Below are 25,425 nucleotides of genomic sequence, written 5' to 3'. Positions count from 1 at the left end.
TTTAGCTATTGTGAGAGGGCAAGAGTGCAACACTCTGAGTTGGCACCATATCTTCACAGGATGTGTCTCCCAGTATTAAAAGGAACAAAACTAACCCCAAAACACTGCAGACATCAGGATCTGATTTTAAACAGACACTGAAAGCTGGAGAGGGATTTTTTACAAAGGCACATAGAGATAGGATGAGGGGTAACGGTTTTAAGCTGAAAGAGGGGAGATTTAGATTAGAATTGAGGAAGAATTTTGTTACAATAATGGTGGTGGGACACTGACACAGGTTGTCCAGAGAAGCTGTGGCTGCCCCATCCCTGGCAGTGTTGAAGGGCAGGTTGGATGGGGCTTGGAGCAGCCTGGGCTGGTGGGAGGTGTCCCTGCCCATGCAGGGGGGTTGGAACTCGATGATCTTTAAGGTCCCTCCCAACCCAAACCATTCTGTGATTATGAAGACACAAGCTAAAGTTTCCACAAGGCCAAGAGCCTGTTGTGTGGTGCAGCTACTGACTAGGAATGGTGCAAAGCTATGCCTGATCTTTCCTTGCCTCCTCCTGGCCACATGCACAGATCAGAAGAGAGCTGGGACCCAGTATCAGTGTCACCAGAGTTTATCCACATGAGCCTGGGGACCACAGGGCAAGGTAGAAGCAGGCAAATTGGAGCTCATTATTGCACATCTGTGTGGCTTTCTGTGCCAAGCTGACACACGTTGTCCTCTCACCAGTGACAGAGGTTTCCTTTAGGTGACTTTGTGCTTCTCAGTCTTTCTTTTGGGCTCCAAGTCCCACCTGACACCCAAACTGGGACTGTCCAGCTGCAGAAACAGCATTTGATCAAGTCATCTGAGATCAGCTCCTTAGCCATGGGGACAAACAGGGGCTTCCCAGAACTGATTCCACTGGCTGTGGGAGAAGTCAGCATTATTCCTCTTCATTGACCCCCGAGGAAACCCGAGCTGACTGGTTTCCTCTGGATGTCCCCTCCTCTCTCCCACCCCTGCGCTCCCTGAGCTGCAGGGAATACGTCCAAAAAACCCACTTAGGTGACTCTGCAGGCCTGGTTTGGCCCTCAAACCACCATTTGAAGGCTCTTGGTAGCGGTGCCACCAAGACAGACACCTCATCTGAATGAGCCCCAGCCTAAAAATAGCTACATTAGAGCAGGAAACCACAGCCAACTCCCTCCTCTGGAAAGGCAGAGGATCAATACGTGGCCTCCGCTCATCCGAGAGGAGCCAGGAAACAAGCATCAATTTTTTAAGCCTCCAGCAGGAAGTTCAATAGATTTGCCCTACATTCAATCCCTCCCAAAGGCCTGGCAGGTAGAAAAGCTGAACAAAAGGCCTGACCTGCTCTCCCTCCCTGGGCTTTCACGTAGCCAGAGCAGAACAATGGACCAGGGTGGCACCTGATCCCTAATACCTGCAGAGGGCTCAGCACAGCCTCCCAAGAAGGGCAATTTCCCTTTGTCCACCAGCCTCTGCCAGCCACTGAGTGTTTTTTTTCAACAGCCACAGGAATTAAACAAACAGAGTATCCTTTTGCACAGCAGTCAGGTGTAATTTCAGCATAATCCAGACCTGGCGGGCTAAGCTGACCCAGCCAAAGCGCTGCACTTGCAGGTTGGCCAAGGCATGTTTGCCATCTGTTTGCATCTCTTCCCTATCCATAGATGAGCTCCCAGGCTTGCTAGGGTCTACAACAAGAATAAACTAGAAATGAAGGCTGTATTTGAAACTGAGGGTGATTTAGCACGTGAACGTGCTCTCAAGACTCTCCTCCTTGGAGCCGGGATGTCCTGCCCGGTGCTGGTGCCCGGTGCTGGGCTGTACTGGAAGGACCCCTTGCTGGTCCTGAGCACACCAGGTTGCTCCCACAGCACTGTGGCAAGATCAGAGTTCAGGTTCTGTCCACCCATGCTCAGGAAAACCCAACCACTGTGGGCTGAGCAGAAGAACAAGCGTCAGTGGGGTCACCATGGACCTGCTCCTCCACGGGCTGCTGAAGCCCTGCACACACACACACACACACACACGTGCTGGTTGACTTCAGGCTGATGGGTTTTACAACCAGTGCATGGATTTGGGAGGAGATCCATGTGTGGCATGTCCTGTTTTGGGCCAGATTCAGGAGGCACCAACCTTCTCAGCCACCCAGGCTCTGCCAGCCCTGCAGCTGAACCACCACCCTTAGCTCAGATGCAGGTTTAATCCTTTGGTTGTGCTGCTCCAGCAGCTACAAAGACTGCATCTATAATCCAAGAACAATTCCATGAAGATCCAAGGGAAGGTGTGCATTTAAGTATATATATTCTACATATAATTTCTTATATATATCCCCTAGATATTTACTCTGCCCAATCCTATATTTCTGGCTCCAGTTAGGAATAACTGGGCCGTGTTATGAAGGAGATCAGACTGGAAAACCTCCTTGACCCTCCAAGCTTTCTATCTCATGAATCTACAAGACCACAGGCCTTGCTCCAAGACAAAGGGCAGGAGAAGCAGCACTGCACCCACTGCAGGCTGGGACCAAGGCCCCAAAATGAAGGGCAGCCAGGTGATTTGTCCAGTGGCACTGGAGCTTGTTCCCAAAGTGGTTTCAGAGGGAGCTAGGTACTAGGGCTCTTTCCAACACCCATGAAGTGCTCCCTTTTAAAACCATCTCTAGATGATCTGCCACCACCCAGCCAACATATGGCTGAGTGAGATCTGAACTCCAGACTAATCACAGTCTGCTAAATTAATTACTGACCCACTGCTGCTTTTTTTTTGCCATAGAAATGTTTGCTAAAGAGTCTTTACTGCAGCCACTGTTTTATCAGTCCCTCCAGAGAGCTCTTATACTGTGTTATTCCCTCACAGTCCCCAGCCTATTTTGGGAGGAGGGGACAATGCTATCCTCATTTGATACAGAGGGAAACTGAGGCATGGGGGGAGGACGTGACTTTCCCCAAGGTCATGCAGGAGAACCAGGAAGGTGCAACGTGCCTCTTGCAGACACCCAAGCCTGTGCCTGTGACTCCAGATCAAAATGCCTTTAGTAAGGGCAGGTCCCCTCCTTTTCCCTGTCCTTAAATTGTCCTAATAAGCAGCTGTCTCACCCTCTACTCTTGCTGGTCCCTAATGGTCTGGCCTTGGCCTTGCAGTCTCTCTCCTTTCAGTGCATTTAGTGTTGGCTGGAGCAGGGCTTCTGCAAGCTGTTATAATCCTGGGAGGTTGTTTTTTTTTCTCAGCATGAACCTCTTTGCTGGGATTTTTGGTGAAATCCTCCCTCTGCCTGCTCCAACACTATCCTCTTATCTCGTGTGCTCCTGGAGAAATTCAGGACAGCCCTTCAGAGAGGCTGGGGTCAGCCTCCAAAGGCAGGATTAAGTGGGTTCAAATCAGAAGATACCAGCCCTGTTTTATCCTGCTGAGACTCCTGCTGGCTCCAGAGGGTGTTTTGCTTGAATAGGGACTGTATAAATTAAACAGACTCTGCTCTGCCCTTCCAGAGAGTCTTTGGTGCAATCACCATCACACCCCTCAGGGGAGCATGAGGCAGTGCTGGGAGACATCAGGCCTGTAATAGCCCAGATGAGAGGGGGACAGACACTCCCTGACTCATTGGCTGCACATGCAAAATGTGATATTAATTTTGTAGATGGGGAAACTGAGTCACAGGGGCTGTTTGCTGCTCTGTGGCTGCCCCCCCTCCCTGGAAGTATTCAGGACCAGGTTGGATGGGTCTGGGAGTGACTTGGTCTGGTGGGAGGTGTCCCTGCCCATGGCAGGGGGGTTGAAATTAGATGATCTTTAAGGCTCTTTCCTGCCCAAACCATTCTGTGATTCTGTGACAGGTCTTGCACAGACATAAAGGAACAGTAAGTGATTCCCCAAGCAGCCTGGATGGGCAAAAAGAACTGGAGCTCCAGGAGGTGAAGTGACTTTGCTCCATGCCACGTTCCCACCTGGTGAAGAGCAGAGCCAGAAAGAATGACACAAGTCCCCCTGCATGTAGCAGAGCTAACAAAAGCTTCCTCTACAACCACAAAGCTCTGAATAGTAAGATTTCTTGATGGTCAATAGGGCACAGTCCCCCCAAGAAGGCTTTGCTGCAGGTGGGGTATCCAGCACAGCTTTCTCACCCCGTATGGGCTCTTTGGTGTCCACCAGGAGCTGGCATCATCCTGCAGGGCACTAGATTTCCCCCGTGCCCACCTGTGCACTTTTATGATGTAGGAACTTGGTTTCCTTGCTACAGCTCTGCCCAATTTCAAGTCACCTTGGTCAGCAAACTGCCATGATTAGGTGACACACCTAAAGACACAGGCAGCCTGACCACACAAACCTTGCTTCCTATGGAAATCAGACTAGATGAGCAAGTCAGCTTTAACCAGGTGCTTAACTTATGTCAGTTTGAATAAGCTGCTCTGATCCCACCCTTTTCTGCAGTATTTTGAGATAGCCCTCTGAGGAAAGGGGTGGCTGTTGCCATCTGTGATTTGCTCTCAGCTACACAGAAGAAACTGGTGTTTGCTGGAGACAAGTGTCACTCCCTGGGCTGAGCCTAACACCACAGCTGCACTGGAAAAGTTGAATTTTAATCCAGCCCTTTTAACTTAATATCTTCCCTGACTGCTGAGCTCAGCCCTGGGAGGACAGGGCCTGGTTTGCTGCTCTGAACAGCTCTGCAAAAAACCCCAGATAAAACAGAGCACTGGGGTAGATCCAGGGGGCTATTTCTAAGAGCCATAAGGTTGCTCAAGTATCTTTCACCCTCAGTTACCCATCACCCTGCTCTGACTGGTACTGGTAACCAGTCACTTCACCTCCTGGAGCTCCAGTTCTTTTTGCCCATCCAGGCTGCTTGGGGATGCACTTGCTTTTCCTTTATGTCTGTGCAAGACCTGTCACAGAATCACAGAATGGTTTGGGCTGGAAAGAGCCTTAAAGATCATCTAGTTCCAACCCCCCTGCATGGGCAGGGACACCTCCCACCAGACCAAGTTACTCCCAGCCCCATCCAACCTGGTCCTGAATACTTCCAGGGAAGGGGGGGGGCAGCCACAGAGCAGTAAACAGCCCCTGTGACTCAGTTTCCCCACCGTGGAGTCTCAAGCAGACATGGCTCTCACAGCCATTTGGCCAAGATCACTGGGTGCTCTCTTGTCTCCCTGCTGATGCTGATGCTTTGGGTGCAGGCGTGACATTTAGCAATGGAGGAAGCACCATCTCAGTGCCTTGCTGGAGTAATCCAGCTTGCATTCCTAGAAACTCTCTTTCTTGGGGCACAAGGATCTGCTCCAACCACCCAAAAGCACTAGTGGCATCACCAGGCAGAACTTCCTTGCTGTTGTCCTGGAGAGCAGCAATGTCATACAAGGGAGGGATGATGTCCTTGCAGTGTTCCTGCTCTGGGAGACCTCCCCAGCCTGAGAGCAGATGGGGCTGACCTGCTCATTCACTGTTTACAAGTCTCCATGTACTGCTTTACTGAATTACATAAAAGGTCTAATGGTTCCTGCCATGGATCCTGATCCCTGGGTGGGCTGTGTCTTGGCACCCCGAGTGCTCTGAGGTGGTTGCTTGCCCTGAAAGCCTGCAGAAATGAAAACAAATCCCAAAGGTCTGTTGGAGAGTCTTGTCCATCCTATTTTTTCAGCTCCAGGGTGCTGTAGCACCACCAGCCTGGCATGAGGGCACATCTGGGAGCTGGAGGTGTATCAATAACACCACTGACAGCTCACGGGGACTTTCAGTAATTCCAGCAATACATTTTCTCATGTCAGTGACAAAGACCACCCTGGGCTCTTGCAGCTCCCCAACACACAAAAATCATGCATAAAGCCACCTTATGCCTGACCTTTCCCTGAGCTTTGCTTCCAGAGACCAACCACAGAAGTCCAGGTTATCCTGGCCCTGCAGCTCTACGGGGATTAAAAGCAGCCAAGAATCTGAGCAGAGGAACTGAAGAGCAAATGAGGATCATTGTGTTTACTCTGGCAGTTCTCTGCCTGCAGCTTCTCAATGGGCTTGAGGAAGGCTCTTGCACAGAGGTCACAGATGAAATCACCACTCCCTTTATTGCTCCAGATAGAAACCTTCTGCAGGCTGTGGGAGGGACAAACCCAGCGTGTGTGTATGTGTGTGGTTTCTGGAGTTTGTCTCAGCCCAGGGTGAATCTCCTGGCCTTGATGGCTCCTGATCCAGCCAAGCTGAGGGCTGAGAGGAAGTGGGACAGAAATAGCCAGAGCAACACAACGTAATGGCAACCACCACTGATGCTGGGAAACATCCAGAGACGTGGACATAGGAGCCAGAGGTTTGATGTGCTCTAGCCAGGCTTGCAGGACTCCTTCCAGCTCACTACAATATGAACTTCCTGTGCCTCTCTGTCCTCCTGAGGGAGATCTGCACATCCTGACAGCCTTGGCCAGGAGAGGGGACCCTGTTTCTAATGACAGGAGGTGTTACGGTCGTGGCTCTTCCCTTTCAGCCCCACCATTATGGTGGAGTTCTTTGGTTCCACATGAACTCAGTGGGACCTTTGCCCAGACTGAGAACTCTGTGCCACCAGCAGGCAAAGCATTTTCTTCTTCCAACCTCCCTCATCAGCATGAATTCAACCTTCCCCACATCATCACATGCTGGGCATGGAAAACCAGCTTGTTGACTTGCAAACCAAACCTCAGGCTAACAACAGTTGTGGGTCAGCTCTGGGAATCTCAGGAAACCACCTGCAAGCCCTGACCTCTGCAGCAGTGATGGAGCTGATCACCATCTTCGTGGGAATTATTAAATGGCCTGCGAGAGATTTGATCTAGAACCTGAAAAAAAAATCCCATTAAGCTCCTCTCTGCATTTGCTGGCATGGAAGTATTTTCAAAGATAAAGGAAAAGAAATGGCTTGATTGTCCTTGACCCAACTCAATACTACTGAAGTGATGAGGCCAACACCTTGTCTTGACTCCAAGACAACTCAGATGTGCAGCGAGGCAAATACCTCAGAAGAACCATTTCAAGGAGGAACCCAGGGCATGAACAAGTCTTGTGAGTGGAAGTGTGAGCTCATGAGCTCCACCTAAAAGGGCCCGTGCTGGATCCAGCCTGTGGGCTCCCCATCTGCTGCATTTCTGCCAGTGGACAACAAGAGGATGCTCAGGGAGCAGTGGGACAGCAGGGTGAAAATTGAGTGGCACTACTTTGTAATACTCCCCCAGACACTTGCAGCTCAAGAACTTCTAAAGCCAAAGGTAGCTTTTGTCTTGAATACATATATTTTATGGCTTTTGAGAGGATTTTCATCAATTAATTTCCCTGAGGGCTTTTTTAACCCTCCCATACTTTCAGGATCTACAGAGCCCTGCAGTAAGGAGCACCACAGGTGCTAAATTGGGTGAATTATTTTTTGCTTTGAACCTGTTCTCTGTTAGGTTTATTTGATGCTCCCTAATGTTTATGTTACAAAGGAAAATCAAGGGAAATTCTCCTTTGCCTTCACTGTGCAAGCAGAATCTTCCAGAATCTATAACATTATTTCCTCCCATCTCTTTTGAGCTTGGAGTTTTGGTCTAAACAATCCTTCCTGGTGTGGGAGTTGTTCCAAACCTCTGACTTTCCTTCCTTTCTCTGAATCATCTCCAGCTGACACTCATCTTTTTGGGGTTGGAAGGACCAGAACAGCCCACAATATTCCAGTTCCAGGCGTGCCAGGGACTCCCAGAGGTGCAATGCTCTTTTGGTCTTCATTCCTCTCCTGACAGCTCTTTTGCCTTTTTTGTTTTGGATTGAGATGACTCAACAGAGGAGTGAAATGTGCTCTCTTATACCCTGAGGAGCAGACACGGGCTTGGACCCAGGAGATGGATCCTGGTCCCAGGTCTAGCACAGCCCACGTAAGGCTCAGAGCACCTTTTCCCTCTGCCCCAGTGTCTTGGGCAGGTGAGTTCTGCTCAGCATTTGCAAACCTCTCTCAGGTGGAAGGTCTTTCACAGCTGCAAGCTTCAAGCACTAAGAGAGTAATCATACAATCACAGAATGGTTTGGGTTGGAAGGGACCTTAAAGATCATCCAGTTCCAACCCACCTGCATGGGCAGGGACACCTCCCACTAGAACAGATTGCTCCAAGCCCCTGCTCCCCATGCTCCAAACTCTTATCTGGCCTTGAACACTTCCAGGGATGGGACAACCACAGCTTCCCTGGGCAACCTGTTCCAGTGTCTCATGGCCCCCACAGGAAAGAGTTTCTTCCTAAGATCTCATCTAAATCTCCCCTCTTTCAGTTTGGAACTGTTCCCCCCTTGTCCTATCACTCCATGTCTTTGTCAAAAGCCCCTCCCCAGCTTTCCTGGAGCCCCTTCAGGCCCTGGAAGGTGCTCTCAGGTCTCCCTGGAGCCTTCTCTTTTCCAGGCTGAACACCCCCAGCTCTCTCAGCCTGACTCTAGAGCAGAGCTGCTCCAGCACTTGGGTCATCTCTGTGGCCTCCTCTGGGCTTGCTCCAACAGCCCCATGTCCTTCTTTTCTTGGGGACCCCAAAACACAATAGTCCAGGAGTCTCACAAAAGCTATATCATAATAGTCCTAAAAATGTTTACAATTACCCTGTGCTGTGGACAGCTGCCTCATCCAGGCACTGCAGATAGCTGCCATTTTCTATTTATCCTCCTTTGCCAACCTTCATCTTGTGCCCACCTTCTCTCCAGCTCTGTCATGATCCCACCCATTTTTGCCTCCTGGGGTGAAGCCCAGCACAGCTCCCACCATACAAACTGGTGTCAGATGGGAAGAGAAGGCAACTTGTGCTTCTGGCAAGAGCAGGATTCACAGAGATTCCCTTCTCCCAACATAGCATAACCTCGGGCATGTCCTCTTGCAAGTCTTCCTTCCTCCATAGATCTTAGAGTTGGAGGCCAGGCTGCTTGTGCAGCAACAGCACCAGTGGAAACCTCCACCCAAGGCAGCCTGTAAGTCTATAATCAACCTAAAGCATAATTTTTAACTCCTTTCATGCATGTGGGAACTCTATTCAGGTCATCTGCACCTGGGGCAAACACTGGGCTCTTACACCAGGTTAAATGCAGCTGAAGGAACATGCTGTGAAAGGCACTTGCAAGGTCTGAGATCCAGGAAGAGCTCAAGGCTTTTCTGCAACTGCTCTGAGACTGCCAATGGGATCAAACACACAGTTTGTGGATCCCTGCTGGGCTGAGGTGGGAATTGGTACCTATGTGCTCGGGCTGGGCAGGTCTGGGTAGCACTCAGCCAAGAAATGAAAGTGTCCCTACAGAGTTTTAGGCTTTGAGTTTTCACCTTTGGCATATTTACTTGGCACTCAATCTACTTCATATCCCTGTTTTCCACTGGGCTTCCTCCCATTGCACTCTCCTTGCAAAGGGGGAACAACAGGCACCTCTGGAAGGGTCTGGAAAACAAACCTGATGAGGAGAGGCTAGGAAAACTGGGGGTGTTCAGCCTGGAGGAAAGGAGGCTGAGGGGAGACCTTCTCGGTGTCTACAACTGCCTGAAAGGAGGTTGGAACAAGGCGGGTAGGTTTTTTTTTCCTCTTCTCACTAGTACCTATTGATAGGACAGGGGGAAATGGCTTCCAAGTTCCCCCTCCTGGGGAGGTGCAGGTTGGATGTTAGGAAAAAACTTCTTTACATAAATGTCATCAAACACTGGAACAGGCTGCCCAAGAGAAGTGGTTGAACCATCATCCCTGAGTGTGTTTAAAAGTTCTATAGATAGGGTGCTGAGGGATATTGTTCAGAAGTGGGCTGGTAGAGCTAGGTTAGTAGAATTAGTTTAAAGGTTGGACTGGATGACCTTACAGGTCTTTTCCAACCTGAATGATTCTATGATTCTCTCTCTCCCAGTATCCTGACTGCAAGAGCTGTTCAGAGCAGGGGCTGTGGGCACAGCTCTGGACCCAGGAGGCTTTGGGGATGGATGGACAGCCTAAACATGGACACTGCTGGGGCAGTCCTGTCCTGAGACCCTTTCTGACTCCACATAGCAGCTCAGCAGGGGGACCAGGCTGTCACTAACACACCCGTATCAGGTTCTCCTTGCACGTTGCCTAGCAGAGAGGAGAATTTCACAGTGCAAAGCTCCCTGACATGCTGTCCCCACATCCTGCCAGCCCCTTGGTACAGTGACACTCATCCCACTCTGCTTTGGGAGCAAGAAAACTCTGGCTCTGCCCCAAACAAACAACAAAAGCCCTGTTTCTCCTCAAGAGGGACAAGCAGAGCTGATCTGGCAGTGAGTGGAGGCAGCAACTCTCCCACAACAGTGGTGCAGAGACCCCAAAAGATGCCTGGGATTGAGAGTGCCTGAAGCCACCTCTCCCATCAACCCCTTTCTGCTGGGCTTGGAAACTGTACTTTGCAGCTCCAGGAGAGGCTTTGGGGGAAAAAAAAAAAATAAATCAACAAACAACCAAACAACAACCAAACCAAACTAAGAGCTGACAATGCCTTCATTAATCACAGCATAATCTTTTCCATGGCAACCCAAGGATTGGGAAGTCACAAGTTAGCGAGCGTAAGACAGAAACGCTGCGCAGAAGCCCGGGCCTGGGGAAACCTCATAGTGAGAGAGGTGAATCTACTGCTCTGAGGAGGGGAAATGAGTTAGAAATACTGCCTGGAAATAGGGGTTCATCCCTGGGCTGGATTCGGATTTCCTGAATGGTTGTGTCAGTGGGAAGCTCTTGTCAGTTCCTGAAGTGACTCCAGTCTCGCCCCCAAAATTCCGTCGCCGCAACTTTTAAAGGCAGTTTAGACAAATGTGTTTGGAAACCAGCAGAGCTCAGAGCTTGCAATGCCACGGGTGAGAACGATTTTGACTGTCAGCCAACAGGAGGGAGGTGCTGTCCTGGTTTTTGCCCTTGTTTGTCCCTCTTCTGCTGGCCCTGGGATAGTTTAGATGCAGGGAAAGGGGGAGATTTGGAGAGGGTCTCACGGGGATGCAGGTTTTGTCTGAAGCTTTGGCAAAGCTCAGTCCAAAGCTGCAAAACCATCCTCTACCTTCACATTACTGATGGGACCTTGTGGTCCCTCACCTCATGGGAAGAGAGACAGGACCCATACCATCATATAATGGAGAAGGAGGGGAGAGGAGTGACCTTGCTGGACAAGCCATGTCCACCCCATCTTGATACACAGTACAGGTTAACCCCATGAGGTTGGTTCTTGGACATCCTTTTGTTTGGACTATGCAGAGAAGCCCTCTCACACCAACATAACAGCCTGGGGTTGTGACAAAACACCACCTCCAGCTCCTGCCAGCTCCTTCTGCAAGAGGTATTTAGCAGCCAGGGGCAACCAGGCAATCTGAGACCCACTGAGCTGTTGTTGCCTTTCAAACTCTCCCTCCATGTTGTCTACAGGACAGGTCCTCCACCTTACATCCCAGTCTTCCCAGAGGCACCAAGAGGTGCTAGTTCCACCTTCATTAGGGCATAATGACTGGAAGTCAGAAAGCCTGGGAGTGTTTTTTGATACCATGCTCAGCTGGTCCAGCACACCCCGTGCACCTGACATTATACTCAGAAATCAGGCAGTAAAATGCAAAGTGCTTTCTGGGAATTGCCTGTCCCATGCTGGGTCTCAGGTCCTGACCAGGGCTACTCCTACAAACTGAAACAGCCTGGGAAGGTCTTGGGCATTGTTCCCCAGCACTGGTGTGACCCAGTATGTACACCACTAAAACCCAGCCTGGACATGAGCTGTGCTACCAAGGGAAACTCCTGCTGCTCTGAAGAGCAGCACCAGCTGCCTGAGAGCAGGTTGTGCTTTAAACACCTGGGTGGTGCATTTGGAGCTGGGTCAGAGCAGGGAGAGTGTGAGGTGGTCCTGGGATGGTTGGGGTTGGGTAGCCAGTGCCAGCAACACCGTGCAGCAGGCACATAGATTCATAGAATAGTTTGGGTTGGAAGGGACCTTAAAGATCATCTAGTTCCAACCCCCCTGCATGGGCAGGGACACCTCCCACCAGCCCAGGCTGCTCCAAGATCCATATTACCTGGCTTTCAATATTTCCAAGAAGAGGGCAGCCACAGCTTCTCCGGGCAACCTGTGCCAGGATCTCACTACTCTCACGCTACAGAATTTCTCCCTCGTATCTCACCTAAATCTACTCTTCTCCAGCTTGAAACCGTTCTCCCTTGTCCTATAAGGACGGACCCTCCAGCCTCTCCCTCAGCATTCCCCGACACAGCCCGGATAATGAAAGGGCTGCGGAGCAAAGGGGTGGGGGGGCTGCAGCAGCAGAGGGAAATGCCCCCCACCCCCCAGCCCTGCTCCCTGCTAGGTGACCTAAGCTAAATTAAGCAGCAGCTAGAAATTACCGAGGCACTAATCCCTGCCGCAGGAGCCGAGCGGGCTGGGAGCTGCTGGGCATTCCTGGCGGGTCCTGTGCTCTCCCCTCCCCACTCCCCCAGCCCAGCCCCTTCCCCAGGGTCGATCCAGCCCGTTTAGCCCCGCAGACCCGGCGGGATCCATCCCATCCCACCCCATCGCTCCTCACCCCGCACCGCATCCCCTTTGGTACCCGGGGGGGGAGCATCCCCAGCCTTCCCCCCGCTTCCCCCCGCCTGCAACCCCTCACTTACCTTAGCGGGGCATGGCCGGGGAAGGGAAGGGACCGGGGAAGGGACGCAGGTACCAGGAGCTGCCTCCGGTACCGAGCCAGGGCAGCGCCTGCCCTGCCCGTCCCTGAGCCTCTTAGCGGGGGAGGAGCCGGGATTGAGCCAACCCCTGGGATGCGGGGGTGGGTGTGGGTGTGGGTGTGTGTGTGTGTGTGCGGGGGTGAGTGTGGGTGCGGTACCTCCAACCCCGGGGGACACCGCATCCCCAGCATCCCCACCCCCCGACCCTGCTCCCCTTCTGCACCCCTGGGGTCCCCCCAGCACCGCGGGGCCCACCCGGAGCCCTGCGGGGAAGTTGCAGCTGCGTTTTCAAGCCCTCTTTGTGCAGGAAGCTCTGGTGGCTTCTTGAGCAAAGGGTGGGGGGTGTGTGGGTGTGGGTGCGTGTCTTTTTGACCCACGCAAAGAGATTCCGGGAGTGCGGAAGGGGTATGGGATGTGGTTATCGAGGTCCCGTGGGATGGGGCCGGGAGCTGACAGGTCTGAGTGCACCCACCTGAGCTTGCCAGTGTGGAAACCGAGAGAGGAAAGACGCTCGAGGAGCAGGAAAAATGCTCGAGGAGCAGGAAACTCAGCCCTGAGGTCTTGCTTAGAAGCTTAACTATGACCTGGTGACTCCCTACCCGAATCCGGGCTAGTGTGTCTTCTCCTTCCTGCTGAGGAAGGTGGGGTTGGCTTTGAATCGTGCTGTGAAACATCACTGCAGCTTCTTACTTGGGTGCAAAGCCAGTGGATGGATCAAAACATGCCTCTTTTTTGTTTGTTTGTTTGTTTTGCAGCATAAACACACCAGGTGATTCTAAGCTCCACTTTGGAATGAGGAGGCTTGGACTCCTCCTGGGGACCAGGCTGGCAGAATTGTTGTTTTTTGAGATACTGCAGAATTAAGGAGCAATAAGAGGGAGCCTCCTTCCTCCATAAGCCACACCAGGAACTCTGCTCAAAAAGTGGGAGAAGTCACATCACAGCCACCCTTTCATTTCCCTGTCCCTTAGAAACTCCCCGCAGCTGCCCAGCCCTCTCATGGGAACCAGCTATAAATAGACTTTGTTGGCTTTAAGCTCAAAAGAGATGTTTTTTGGTCACCCAGGACCATGCCTGGTTTCACTCAAGCCCATCTCCCTGTGCCAATGTGGTTTGTGTGGATGCGAGGGCAGATGTTGGCTGTGCTCTGGAGTTGCTTCTCTCCGGACCACAACTGATGGACACAGAAAGGGTGCAGCCTTGGGCAGCCTCTTCTTCTGCCCAGCATGTCCCAGGGGTGGGTGGGAAGGCAGCAAGGGAGGCTCTGGAGCAGCCATGGGCCTGGACATGCTCCCTGCCTGCATCACTGAGTTTGGAGGAGGAACTTGAAGAGCACGAGGAGGCTTCGGATGACTCCTGCCCAGCAGAAGGGTCACAGGCTAATTCCTGGGTATTTAATACCTGGGACACTGGGCAAGGATGTGGTAGCACCTGAGGAGCTTTGAGGGACAAGGCAATGAAGGCATCTGCTTGCTGAAAGCCATGCTACCTCTGTAGCCATCCTTGCTACTAACCCTTGGTCCTTTTGAGCAGCAGGAGGCTCATAGACTCATTGGACCATTCAGGTTGGAAAAGCCCCTTGGGATCACCAAGTCCAAACATCATCCCTACTCTACAAAGTTCTCCCCTAAACCACATCCACCAACAACACGTCCAAAAGACCCTTCAACACATCCAGGGATGGTGACTCCACCACCTCCCTGGGCAGCCTGTTCCAGGGTCTGACCACTCTTGCTGTGAAAAAATCCTTCCTCATGTCCAGTCTGAACCTGCCCTGGTGCAGCTTGAAGCCCTTCCCTCTTGTTCGGTCACTGATCACCTGTGAGAAGAGACCAGCACCAACCTCTCCACAGTGACCTTTCAGGTAGTTGTAGAGAATGATGAGGTCTCCCCTCAGCCTCCTCTTCCTCAAACTAAACATTCCCAGCTCCTTAAAAAGCATTCTTCATATCCATATGGGGAGAAGGCATATGAGTGCGAGGGTGGGAAGCTGCAGGCTGCAGGGGACACAGAGCCAAGGAAAATATTCCAGCCTCATGGTGTGATGTCTCCATGAAGATGCTCTGAAGGGGAATCTGAAGTATCAGTTTAGTTAGTCTAACACTAGTGACCAGAAATCCCTGGCAGACGGCAGAGCTGGAGGGATGAGGTGATGCTGCGGGATCTTTGGGGAGCCTGGGCTGGATCCTGCCTGGAGCTGTGCACCATTCTACTGCCTGCTGCTGTTCTCTAAACATGTACAAGCTCCCCACATCTCCACATTGATGCAGAGATGTGCTATGAAGACAGGCTAAGAGAGTTGGGGTGTTCAGCCTGGAGAAGAGAAGGCTCCAGGGAGACCTTATAGGGCACCTTCCAGTGCCCTATGCCAGGAAAAGCCGGGGAGGGATTTTTCACCAGAGAGGGCAGTGATAGAAGAATGAAAGAGGGGAGACTGAGGTCAGACATCAGGAAGAAATTCTTCCCCATGAGGGCAGGAAGGCACTGGAACAGGTTGCCCAGGGAGGTTGTGGCTGCCCCCTCCCTGGAGGGGCTCAAGGGCAGGTTGGATGAGGCTTGTGCAGCCTGGGCTGGTGGGAGGTGTCCCTGCTCATGGCAGGGGGGTTGGGACCTTATGATCTTTAAGGTCCCTTCCAACCTTCACCATTCTATGATTCCACGATGTGCTGGGCTCCCACACCAATTCCAGCATCCCTGCCCATGTTGCCAGCCCATGTGGTGGTGTGCATCACTGGCACAGGGACAGGCAGGGTTGCAGAACAACCTCCACTTTCAAGCCCACTGCCCTGGAGATGTGAGTGATCATCCAGGCTTGCACAGACCTTCTTGCACAAGCAGTACTTGGTGAAGCCACCCGGATTACACTGGAGTTCTTGTGCTATATCCAGCAACAAGTATCACAGTCCCATGGGTGCTCAGCCATGTCCCCTGCTCAGGACACCCTCTAGAAGAGTATTAGGTTGTGAGGTTGAGATGTTTGTGAAGCTCTCCCTTAAAGAATGGTCCTTGCAAGCTGTGTCAGTAATGGAAGCAGAGGGGTAGGATGTGTGGGTTTTTTTCTATCCAGGGTTTGGTGACAGTTTGTCCCAGGGGATGATCCCAGGAGAAGGAGGACCTGGATGGGTGCTTCTATCCCCCACCCCCCAGACGCCTGCTCTTGAGGGTTGGCTGCAGAAGGGCACAGCTCCTCCATGCTACACACACTTCAGGTGATGGAGCTGGAAGCTGAGATGGGAGCAAATCCCAGTGCCAACATTTTGGGACCTTGTATTACAGCATCAAGACTGGAGACTCCCATGGGCAGGGACAGGCTTTTTGCTTTTCAAATGCTCCCAACATGCAATCTGCAGGTTTGTTTGCCCCAGCATGGGACACTCTAATGATTCAGTTGGAACAGGGTGCTTTGCCATCTTGTCTAGACCATGGTTTTGCCAAGAAACATTGGACCAGATCATAGAATCATGGAATGTCTCAGGTTGGAAGCATCCTTTAAAGCTCATCTAATCCAACCCCCCCTGCAGTGATCTGGGACACCTCCCACTAGACCAGGTTGCTCAGAGCCTTGTCCAACCTGACCTGGAATGTTTCCAGGGATGGGACATCTATCACATCTCTGGGCAACCTGTGCCAGTGCCTCACCACCCTCCTTGTAAAAAATGTATGATCCTTCAGGTCTCTTCCAACCTGGTATTCTATGGTTCTCTGATTGTTCTTTGAGGGAACCCATCCCAAAACCACATCTTCCTGCTGCTTTGTCCATCATTTATTTATTCTATATTTCTTTTTAACAACCTGCAGAATTTTTCTGAGTCAGGTGAGACTCGAAAAAAACCCAACCCAACCCAACCCAACAAGTTCCTTGCATTGTAGGTGACTCTGAGGCACAGGATGCAAAGGTTTTCTAGTCAGAGGAGGTTACCCTTCCCCTCTGTGGCTCTTCCCAGTGAACACGAGGGTAACCTTGCATGAAACCAGCCTTGACTCAATCTCAAAGTCCAAAGAGAAAATCATTTGAACGGGGTGCAGTGAATCAAGGACCTAAAAGAGGCTCCACAGAGCCACCTTGTGCCCATTCTGGAAGGAGACAGCAGTTTGCAGAGAGAAGAGTCTGAATAAAATATACACAATTTATTTCTAGGAGGTTTACAGCTGTACAAGGTTGGCTTTCTGTTTGGATCACCCTCTGATCTTGTGCAGCACGACAGTGCCTTTGGAGATGAAGACAAGTCACAGCCTGTTGTAACACGCAGACATCCAGAAGAAAAAGGGTATAATGGCAGGCTACCTGCAATCATTGAAATGATTAACAGAAGAAACAGAAAACAAATCAAGAGACATGTCCTACACGACCTGGAGGAGACTGGAAAGTGCTTATCAAACCTGCCCTCCCCTCAGACAGGAAAAACAACCCTGAATCTTTCTGTTTGCTTCATTCAAAGAGAAAAGGCATCAACGTTAGGAATGGCATTTCAGTAAGTGCCCTCCCCCATCTGCTCTACAGACAAGACACACAGAAAACCAGCAGAAAAGGTCATTTTTGATATTCCATTTGAAAGGCAGGAAGAAGAAGGCTTCTGTTTTAACTTCTCAAAAGAAAAAAAAAGGACAAACATGAATAATATTAAGACATTTTGGTCCTGCTATAGCATGATGATTTCTTTTTCTTCAATGAGAAGTTATTATAAAACTGCCTTTCCTCTTATTATGGCTTGATTCTCTCAAGTAGGAAGGAAGGAGGCTGCCCATGGGGACTGAGGCACCACTACTCAACAAGGTTCAGCGTCGTTCCTTGGGGACCACAGGGCATGTTGGCACGTGTCAGGGCACTCCTGGCCAAAGGGCTCCTGTTTGCTGAAGCTCTCAGTAGCCTGATTTCCTGAGAAAACAAGGCTAATGCAAGCAGGCTGGCTATCCCCATCTGATGATGGTGGTGTCAAGCTCCTGTGATGTTCCTGTGATGTTCTCCCTTAGCTAAATAGCTCTTCTCCCTGCCAGGTGAGGTATCTTTGGGCATTACAGTCCTTCTCGTAACGCTCTGAGCATGAGGGCACTGGAACAGGTTGCCCAGAGAAGCTGTGGCTGCCCCATTCCTAAAAGTGTTGAAGGGCAGGTTGGATGGGGCTTGGAGCAGCCTGGGCTGGTGGGAGGTGTCCCTGCCCATGCAGGGGGGTTGGAGCTGGATGATCTTTAAGGTCCCTTCCAACTCAAACCATTCCACGATTCTATGAGCCTTGTGAGCTCTTCTAAGACCTAAATCATACCTTCTGGCCCCACAATTCTGCTTCTGTTTATTTTCAGCCACGAGTCCCATGAATAAAACCAGAATAAAATCAACGTATCTCTGACTCTGAATTCAAGGATTTGCTTTGATCTTGGGGTCAAAATATCACTTTATCAAACTAGGAACATGGGAGCCAATTCTGCAAGATGCCAAACTAAGCTAGGTCCCAGTGATGGCACCAGGATTTGGAGGCTGCTCAGTGCAAGTCAGGAAACATGGGACCTGGAAAGAGCATCCCATGGGCTACAGCTTGCCTCGAAACCCTGAAAAAACAAGACCTAGGAAAATAAGCATTTTGGTCCAAAACCTGATTCACATCCACAGGAGGTAAATTCTGAAGATAAAAGTGGAACAGCAGCCTGCAAAAATCGATGGAGTTGCACTCTCTGCACCAAGAATGGAGCTGGCAGCTAATGAGACTTTGGGGAACACCTTACCACTTTAGACCTAGCAGGTCTTTAGGGACTTTGAGCAAAAATACAGACTTTCAGCACAAACGTGGACATTTAGTAGGACAAACAGAAACCCTGCTTGCTACAGCAAAAGAAGGCTTTTCTGTTCACTTGTCCTTGCAGGCAGAGGACTCTGCTCAGGCTAAAATTTACCAAGATTACATCATATTTATTCATTTCCCCCCACATGCAGGTGACTGCAAAAGTTTTGCTTGATAGAAAACCTGACAGAAAATTCCCTTAACTTGCACCATTTCTAAAGGCACATGAATAAATTAATTAAAAAAACCCAACCAAACCAAACAAACTTTAACAAGAGGAGAAATAAAAATGCTTTGAAACCTGCCCTGATCTGCTGCTGAAAGCCCAGGCAAGGGTTTGTTGTTTGGTTTACCTGGGATGGTTTATAAGAGGCTGGATTCTGCCACCCAGTGGAATAAGGGAGATGAACTCAGTCTGCATGGCAAAGAGCAGCAGAGCGTGGCCCTAGACGTGGCCCCGAGGATGAGTGTGGGTTGTGCTTGTGAGATTGGCTCTAGCACCGTGCAACCCATCCTCCAGGCCAGGAGAATGGAAATTAAAAGTGGGGCGTGGCCTCTAGTAGGAATTAAATATTCCCAGGAGCAGTGCTGCTCTTCTCTCCTCTAGCACAAGCTAAGAGCCCACTGTTTTTAAGAAGGGCTTGGGAAAGTGAGGCACTGAGAATGATGCACTGTGTGCAGCTGTACAGATGGAGCCCACCCAGCAAAGCTCCCCATCTCTTGGACCTGACCCTTTGGCCTTCAGAGGAACTGATCTCCTCTTATCTGAACACCGAGCGGCCCCAGCAGACAACCCACCCCAGCTACTGAGGAGAGCTCCTGGGGCGGGGATGGCATGAAGACATGGAGACAGCAGGCACCACGGCAGTTCCAGAGGCACACACAGGAGCTGAGTCCAGACTGATTCAAAAACTTGACCCCAGGGAACAGTTGTCCCACCATGGCTGTTGGCTTCTTTGTATCCTTCCGAGTTGCACGGGGATGAACGAGACTCGGGATGAGACAGTTTGTCCCTAAAAAGATGGAGCCTTTGGTCTTGTTGTCCCTGTGGATCTGGGACTTGGGACTTGCCTTGGTGCACTATTCTTCCAGTTGCACTATGCAAACCCATATCCAGAAACCACCCAGGAGGCCCCCAAATCTATTTTATCTCCACTTCTCCTCTTTGCTGAGGTGCCCTCACAGAGAAGCAATTAAATGGCAGTTTCACAGGAGACGACTCCACACGCACGACTCTAAAACCAAGCAAAGACACATTGAAGATGCATTGAAGCAGCTGGTGGGACCGTGGTGACCACACGTGTGCGTGGTGGCACGTGTGTGCCAGCCTGTGTAAACAAAGAGCACCAGGGCGTGGTGCTCTGGCTGTCAGGACACACAGTGTGCCCACAGTTGATGCCACGGGGCGATGGGGGCTGCAGGGGATGCCAGCAGAAGGGTGGTTGTGGTTCCCCAAAAAAAAAAAGGCACCATTTTTTAACATTGAAAACACAAGATTGGCTCCTTTGAGTGGAATTCATGCATAGTTCATATATGCTCTGCAGATGGTAGGTAGGCTCTGTGCGTGTATATATATATGTATGTATATATATGTATGTGTGCATGTCTATATACATGTGTGGCACCAGAAGAAGAGTCCTTGAGTGCTTAGATGTTGGTGAGGGTGCTACTGCTGAGCAGCCTCACGGCGATGGTTCCAGGGAGATCGTTGGATCTCCTGTTCCCCTTGTCCTGGAGGTGCAGGGTGTGCACTGACTGCCGGTCGCTGGGATCCCCCGTCAGCACCACCTGGCCCAAGAACTCGTCACTTATTAAGTGGTGGTTCCAGATCTGGGGAAACAAAACGGACGTGAGGGCGGATCCTGGCGGGATGCAGCCAAACTTCATGCACTGGGGAGGAGAAGAGGTTTTTGGGGGGGACTTGCTCTGAGCTGGAGCTGTGGAGGTGGTCGAGGCGTGTGGGGGGTTTGCTCTGTGAAGGAGGTGAAGGGCATGTTGTCACAGCTCAGCCTTGGTGAGTGGCTGAGCTGCATGAACTGATGATGTTCCACCAGCCATGGGGAACACACCGGCTGTGGGCAGTGTGAGGACAGAGCAGGTAAGGGGGGGGAGGTCCAAGTGAGAGAGAGTCTCCATCCCTCAGCTCACTGCTTGCCTGCTGGGTACCTGAACAATGATGGGTTGTCCTGGCTTCTTGCGGTAGAAGAGACCTTTCACGTCAAATTCAGGAGACACCGTGTTCTTCTTCACGGGAGAGCGAACCTTTTGCCCTTCACACTTTATGATCACATATGGGTCAGCTCCTGGGGAGAGAAAAGGGATTTTTTTTTTGCTTTGTTGTAGCTCCTGAAAGCCCTCCGAGCTCTTTTCCAGGGGTGTCATGCAGCACTTTTCCTCCAAACCCCACCAGAGGAGATGGATATCTGCCAAAGAGTTCATCACACCCCTGATGATGTCCATGAAGCTTAGCTGATGGGCTCAGGTTCACTTCTGTTAGGTGACATTGCCCCTGAGCAGCAGGAGATGATGGACTGCCAGAAAATGGCCACCTCTTCCTCAACCACATGTTCTACATAGACCCTCCTCCATCACTTCAAATCCTCCTGACCTTTGGGATAGATCTGTCATGGAAGACACCAACCTCTCCCTTTCAGGATTTGCCCTGCTGAAGACAGGCAGAAATAAAGCTGTGGAGTGGAGAACCAGGCTCATGGAGCTTGTTTCACCCAAGAAAATGCCAAAAGGAATGACAAGAGCCTTCAAACTGCAAAACCCAACTTGTTTCCACTGCAGCTCAAGCACTTCCCCACCAGGATAACCTTGGTTTTACTTTAAGGTGATACTTGGCTACATCAACAGGGACTGAGCATTGGTCTCTTCTCCTAGGTAACAAGTGATAGGACGAGAGGAAATGACCCCAGGTTGTACCAAGGGAGGTTTAGGGAAGGTATTAGGAACAATTTCTTCACCAAAAGGGAAAATATACTTTAAAGACTTGTGAAGAGGTGAAGATGGTTCTTCAGACTTAGAGTATTTGCTGTGGGCAAGAATTCAGGAGGAAGATTAAAATGTCCCAAAGGATCATTGGTGGTAGTGAGAGACATGGGGAAAAGAAAGATTGGGCATTGAGGAACAAGCAGGGGAAATGTGTGGGAAGTGGAGGAGAAAGTGGGAAGGACAAATTATTGCAGAATCCCAGCTGGAAGGAGACACTCATGAGGACCAAGGAGGCCACAAAGATGGAAAGTTATCCAGTTCACAGCCTACCAGCCCACAGCTGGATGGTACCTGGGCCTCCAGGAGAAGGAAAGACTCCCTCATTAGTGAACATTTTCCTCGTATGAAACAAGTGCTTGTTTTGGGAATTTCAGGAGGGAACGAGCTGTTGCTATGGGAATTGAACTGCCAGAATGCAGTTTCTTACCATGAGCTTTAGTGGCTATGATGGAAACATAGACCATGTGGATGAGTCTTCTTGTCCAAGGGGAACGTGGAAATGAGGAGGAACTAACCACCCACTTCTGGGGGCCAGGGATTTAAAAACCACATCTTTGATTGCCAGACCACCTCCTTGCTAGCTTTCTGTTTGGAAGGATCTGGCTCCCCTGGTGAGACACAGCTGCTGGATTTCACAGGTGTTTTTCCAAACTAGCCTTGTCTTTTGGGATGTCCCATTAAATCCTCATGTTCCATCAGCCAGAGCCAAATTCCCCTCAGTAAATCAGTATTTCCAACGTAATGTGAAAGGCCTGGGAAGTGTGAGATGTAACTACACTGGAAAGCACCAAACATGCAGGCTGTTGGTGGTAGGAATTGAACAGCTGGAAAACAGCTGGGAAAAGCCATTCCCAGAAACCTTCAGCTAAAAAGCTGTTTTATGGCTCCAGAACCTCCATGTACCCTTGTATGAAGGAAAGATAAATCTCCTTGATTTCTGTGAACAGTTCTGAGACTTTTGGATCCAGGTTTCCCTGCATTGCTGCAGATACACTCAGCTATTTTGAGTAACCCAAGAAGAAACAACCTGTCTAGTGTATAATTCCCTCCCCAAACACCAGATAGGATGGGAGGACCCCCTTTGTGACATGTCATAAATAAGCAAATTGAGCTTATTGAGGGAAGGACCCTCATCACTTCACGACATGGAGCCCTTGATAATAATGATTGGGTTGCAAAAATATTTTTATTTGTTGTTGTTGGTTTTTTTTAATGTATTTATTTTTTAATTTTAACTTTTCAATTTTTTTAGGCTTTAAATTTAGATTGAAAGGGCCTGGCTAAATCTTGCCACTTTGCCTTATCCCAGGAAATGAGGAAGAAAGGCAAGGATCTGTTCCATTCCCATGGTTTGCTTCTTCATCACAATCTCCAGGTCTTTCATCCCTATTGCAATGGTTGTCCAGTACAAGCCATCACTATCCCTGGGTTTCCTGGTCCAGATGCTCCAGGAAGAGTCAACAACGAGCTGGACAAGAGGAAATGACCTCAAGTTGTGCCAGGGGGTGTTTAGATTGGATATTAGGAGAAATGTCTTCACTTAAAGGGCTGCCCAGAGAAGTGGCTGAATCTCCATCTCTGGAGGTGTTTAAAAGACTCATAGATGTGGTGCTTGGGAACATAGTTTAACCATTGGACTTGGTAGAGTTAGGTTCATTATTGGTAGAGTTAAGTTATGATTGGACTCAATCTTTAAGGTCTTTTCCAACCAGAATGATTCTGTGATTCTGCATGGCTGCAGGCCATGGTGAGACATGGTGTTGCTGCTGCCTCTCATGCAAGAGAAGTGTTGGATGTCCAAAACTGCATCAGAGCATGGTAGAACCATAAAAGGAAACATTTAGAGGACCAAGGAGGGAGACACACATTGAACTGTGCTGGTGGTAATCAGGTGGAGAGCCCTTAGAAGCCAAGGGTGGAGCAGGACTTAAATAGGGAGGTCCTCAATCCACACCATCCCAAAATGAGCTAAGTTTGACCTACTGACAGACATTCATTCAACCTTCAGTGATGAAGACTACTCCAACACATCAGCCTGCTCCATTGCTTCTCTGTCCTTCCTACAACCTTCCTAAAAACTTTTAAATACAATTACTGACAGCAGGAAGCTGAATCAGGGGAGGTTTAGGTTGGGTATCAGGAAGGGGTTTTTCACCCAGAGGGTGGTTGAGCACTGGAACAAGCTCCCCAGGGCAGTGGTCACAGCACCAACCTGCCTGAGTTCAAGAAGCCTTTGGATGATGCTCTCAGGCACATGGTGTGATTCTTGGGGTGCCCTACACAGGGACAGCAGTTGGACTTGATGATCCTGATGGGTCCCTTCCAACCCAGCAGATTCTATGATTCTATGATACACTCAGGAGGAAAGCCTGGATTCTTATAGGACCACTGCTAAAGGCTTTGGGAAAGTTTGGGGAGGATCTCCCAAGCATCTTAGACAACAGCCTAAATAAAACATCTCCCAGACCACGTCCACAGCAAAATGTGAGTTCCATTCTCCACAGACTTACTACCCCTCTGGTATCTGAATCAGGCATGTTCACTGAAAAAAAATATCTTTGGATACAAACAAATCCCAGCAACCTTCCACCTCATGAAGCCACCTCCCCCTTCCCACTGAAACAACTCCTCCCAACTCCTCTGGGACAATACAACAGGCAGGGGAAACCAAGTACCTCCTTGGGTGTCCTGATTCTTGAGCCCCGCTGCGGCGAGGACATGGATCTGGGACACCACTTGTGGGTAACCACACATCCCACTCCAGCAGGTGTGTGGTGGCTCATCCAGAATCAGCTCTCTGCAGGGAAAAATAGATGGTCCTTTGAGAGTTGCCCAGCTTGACCCCATGGGCAGGCCAGAGAGATTGCTTTAGCAAGAAGGAAGGACTATGCACTGGCCACTGTCAGACTCTACTCCCCACTCCGATCTCCTCAACCTGGGTTTGGGATGCTCTTCCATTCCTAGAAGCAGAGTGGGAGCTTCTCTGTAAGACCTGCAAAGATGTCCTGTCTCTTGGTCACCCTTGAACAAAAGCCAAACACCAGCTCCAGGCAAAGTGATGTCCAATTCCAGGAAAACCACCTGGGCTCTCTCCAAATAGCCACCTTCTCCCCATCCCTGCCCTTGCTCCTTACCTGCAATCTGAAGGCACATCCGTGAAAATCCTGAGAAGAAACTCGCCTTCATGACCAGGGTCAAAAGTGGTGGGAATGATGACGTAGCGACCTTCCTTCAGGTCCGTCCTTAGGAAGACGCTGCGGGAGTTGATGTAGATGGAACTGGCCACCTTCTGCTGCAGGGTGTGCATCCGGTAGTTCCTGTTCAGCTCCACCTGGGCAGACACCACAGCGGGATGGTCAACAGGAAAGGGTGACAAGGTATTGGGATCCACCTCGGGAGGCCAGACTGCAAGGACTGACCCCACAGGGCTGGGGTTAGGAGAACCAGCGAAACGGTCCCAACTGGGCTGGATGGAAGACAAGCATGGATGTGGCTCCCCCAACTCTGTTGGCCAGGGACTCCTTCTCTCTTGCATCCCAGCCTGTCACTGGGGTCCCAGCAAACAGCACATAAAGATCAGCCGGTGTTTGGGGATAACAGACTAAGCATTGATCTTAGCAAGGAGAACTTGTCCATCCTCTCATTGTTCACCTCTGAAATCTCTCACCACCTCCAGGTGGGGTCAGGCTGTGCTGAAGGCAACCCAGGGGGACCCAGAGCAATGCTTAAATGAACAATACCAGTGGTCATGCAGGACTGATGTACAGCTCCACCCCTAACAAATTTACAGCGGGATTCAAGCCAACGTGCAGGACCCAAGGTCTACCTTATGGATATCAAAGCCTATGGCCAGGTTCTCTCCTTTGCCCTCCTTACGACTGGTCCTTTTTGGCTTCTGCTGGATGGAGATCAGCACTTCATCCTCTGCCTTCTTCACATCAAACACGTACTACAAGCAAAGGGAGGAAGGTGAGGGAAGACATCCAAGACAAGGTCACTGGGC

The 25,425-nt window shown here is 50.4% G+C and overlaps 1 protein-coding gene across 2 annotated transcripts in view; it reads right to left on the bottom strand.

The window, feature by feature from the left end:
- Positions 1-16,758: 16,758 nt before the first annotated feature.
- The window catches only part of CAPN5 (calpain 5), a 60,997-nt gene continuing 52,330 nt past the window's right edge, over positions 16,759-25,425 (bottom strand). For both annotated transcript variants that reach the window (XM_051608691.1, XM_051608690.1), the window contains 5 exons: positions 25,249-25,371; positions 24,557-24,753; positions 24,098-24,219; positions 20,592-20,728; positions 16,759-20,255 (listed from right to left, as the gene is read on the bottom strand). In XM_051608691.1, coding sequence (XP_051464651.1) covers positions 20,073-20,255; positions 20,592-20,728; positions 24,098-24,219; positions 24,557-24,753; positions 25,249-25,371 — 762 coding nt within the window. In that variant the 3' untranslated portion in view covers positions 16,759-20,072. The remainder of the gene's footprint in view (positions 20,256-20,591; positions 20,729-24,097; positions 24,220-24,556; positions 24,754-25,248; positions 25,372-25,425) is intronic.

This window comes from Apus apus, chromosome 1, assembly GCF_020740795.1.
Source record: "Apus apus isolate bApuApu2 chromosome 1, bApuApu2.pri.cur, whole genome shotgun sequence".
Lineage (NCBI taxonomy): Eukaryota > Metazoa > Chordata > Aves > Apodiformes > Apodidae > Apus > Apus apus.
This window is presented reverse-complemented; position numbering and strand designations above follow the sequence as displayed.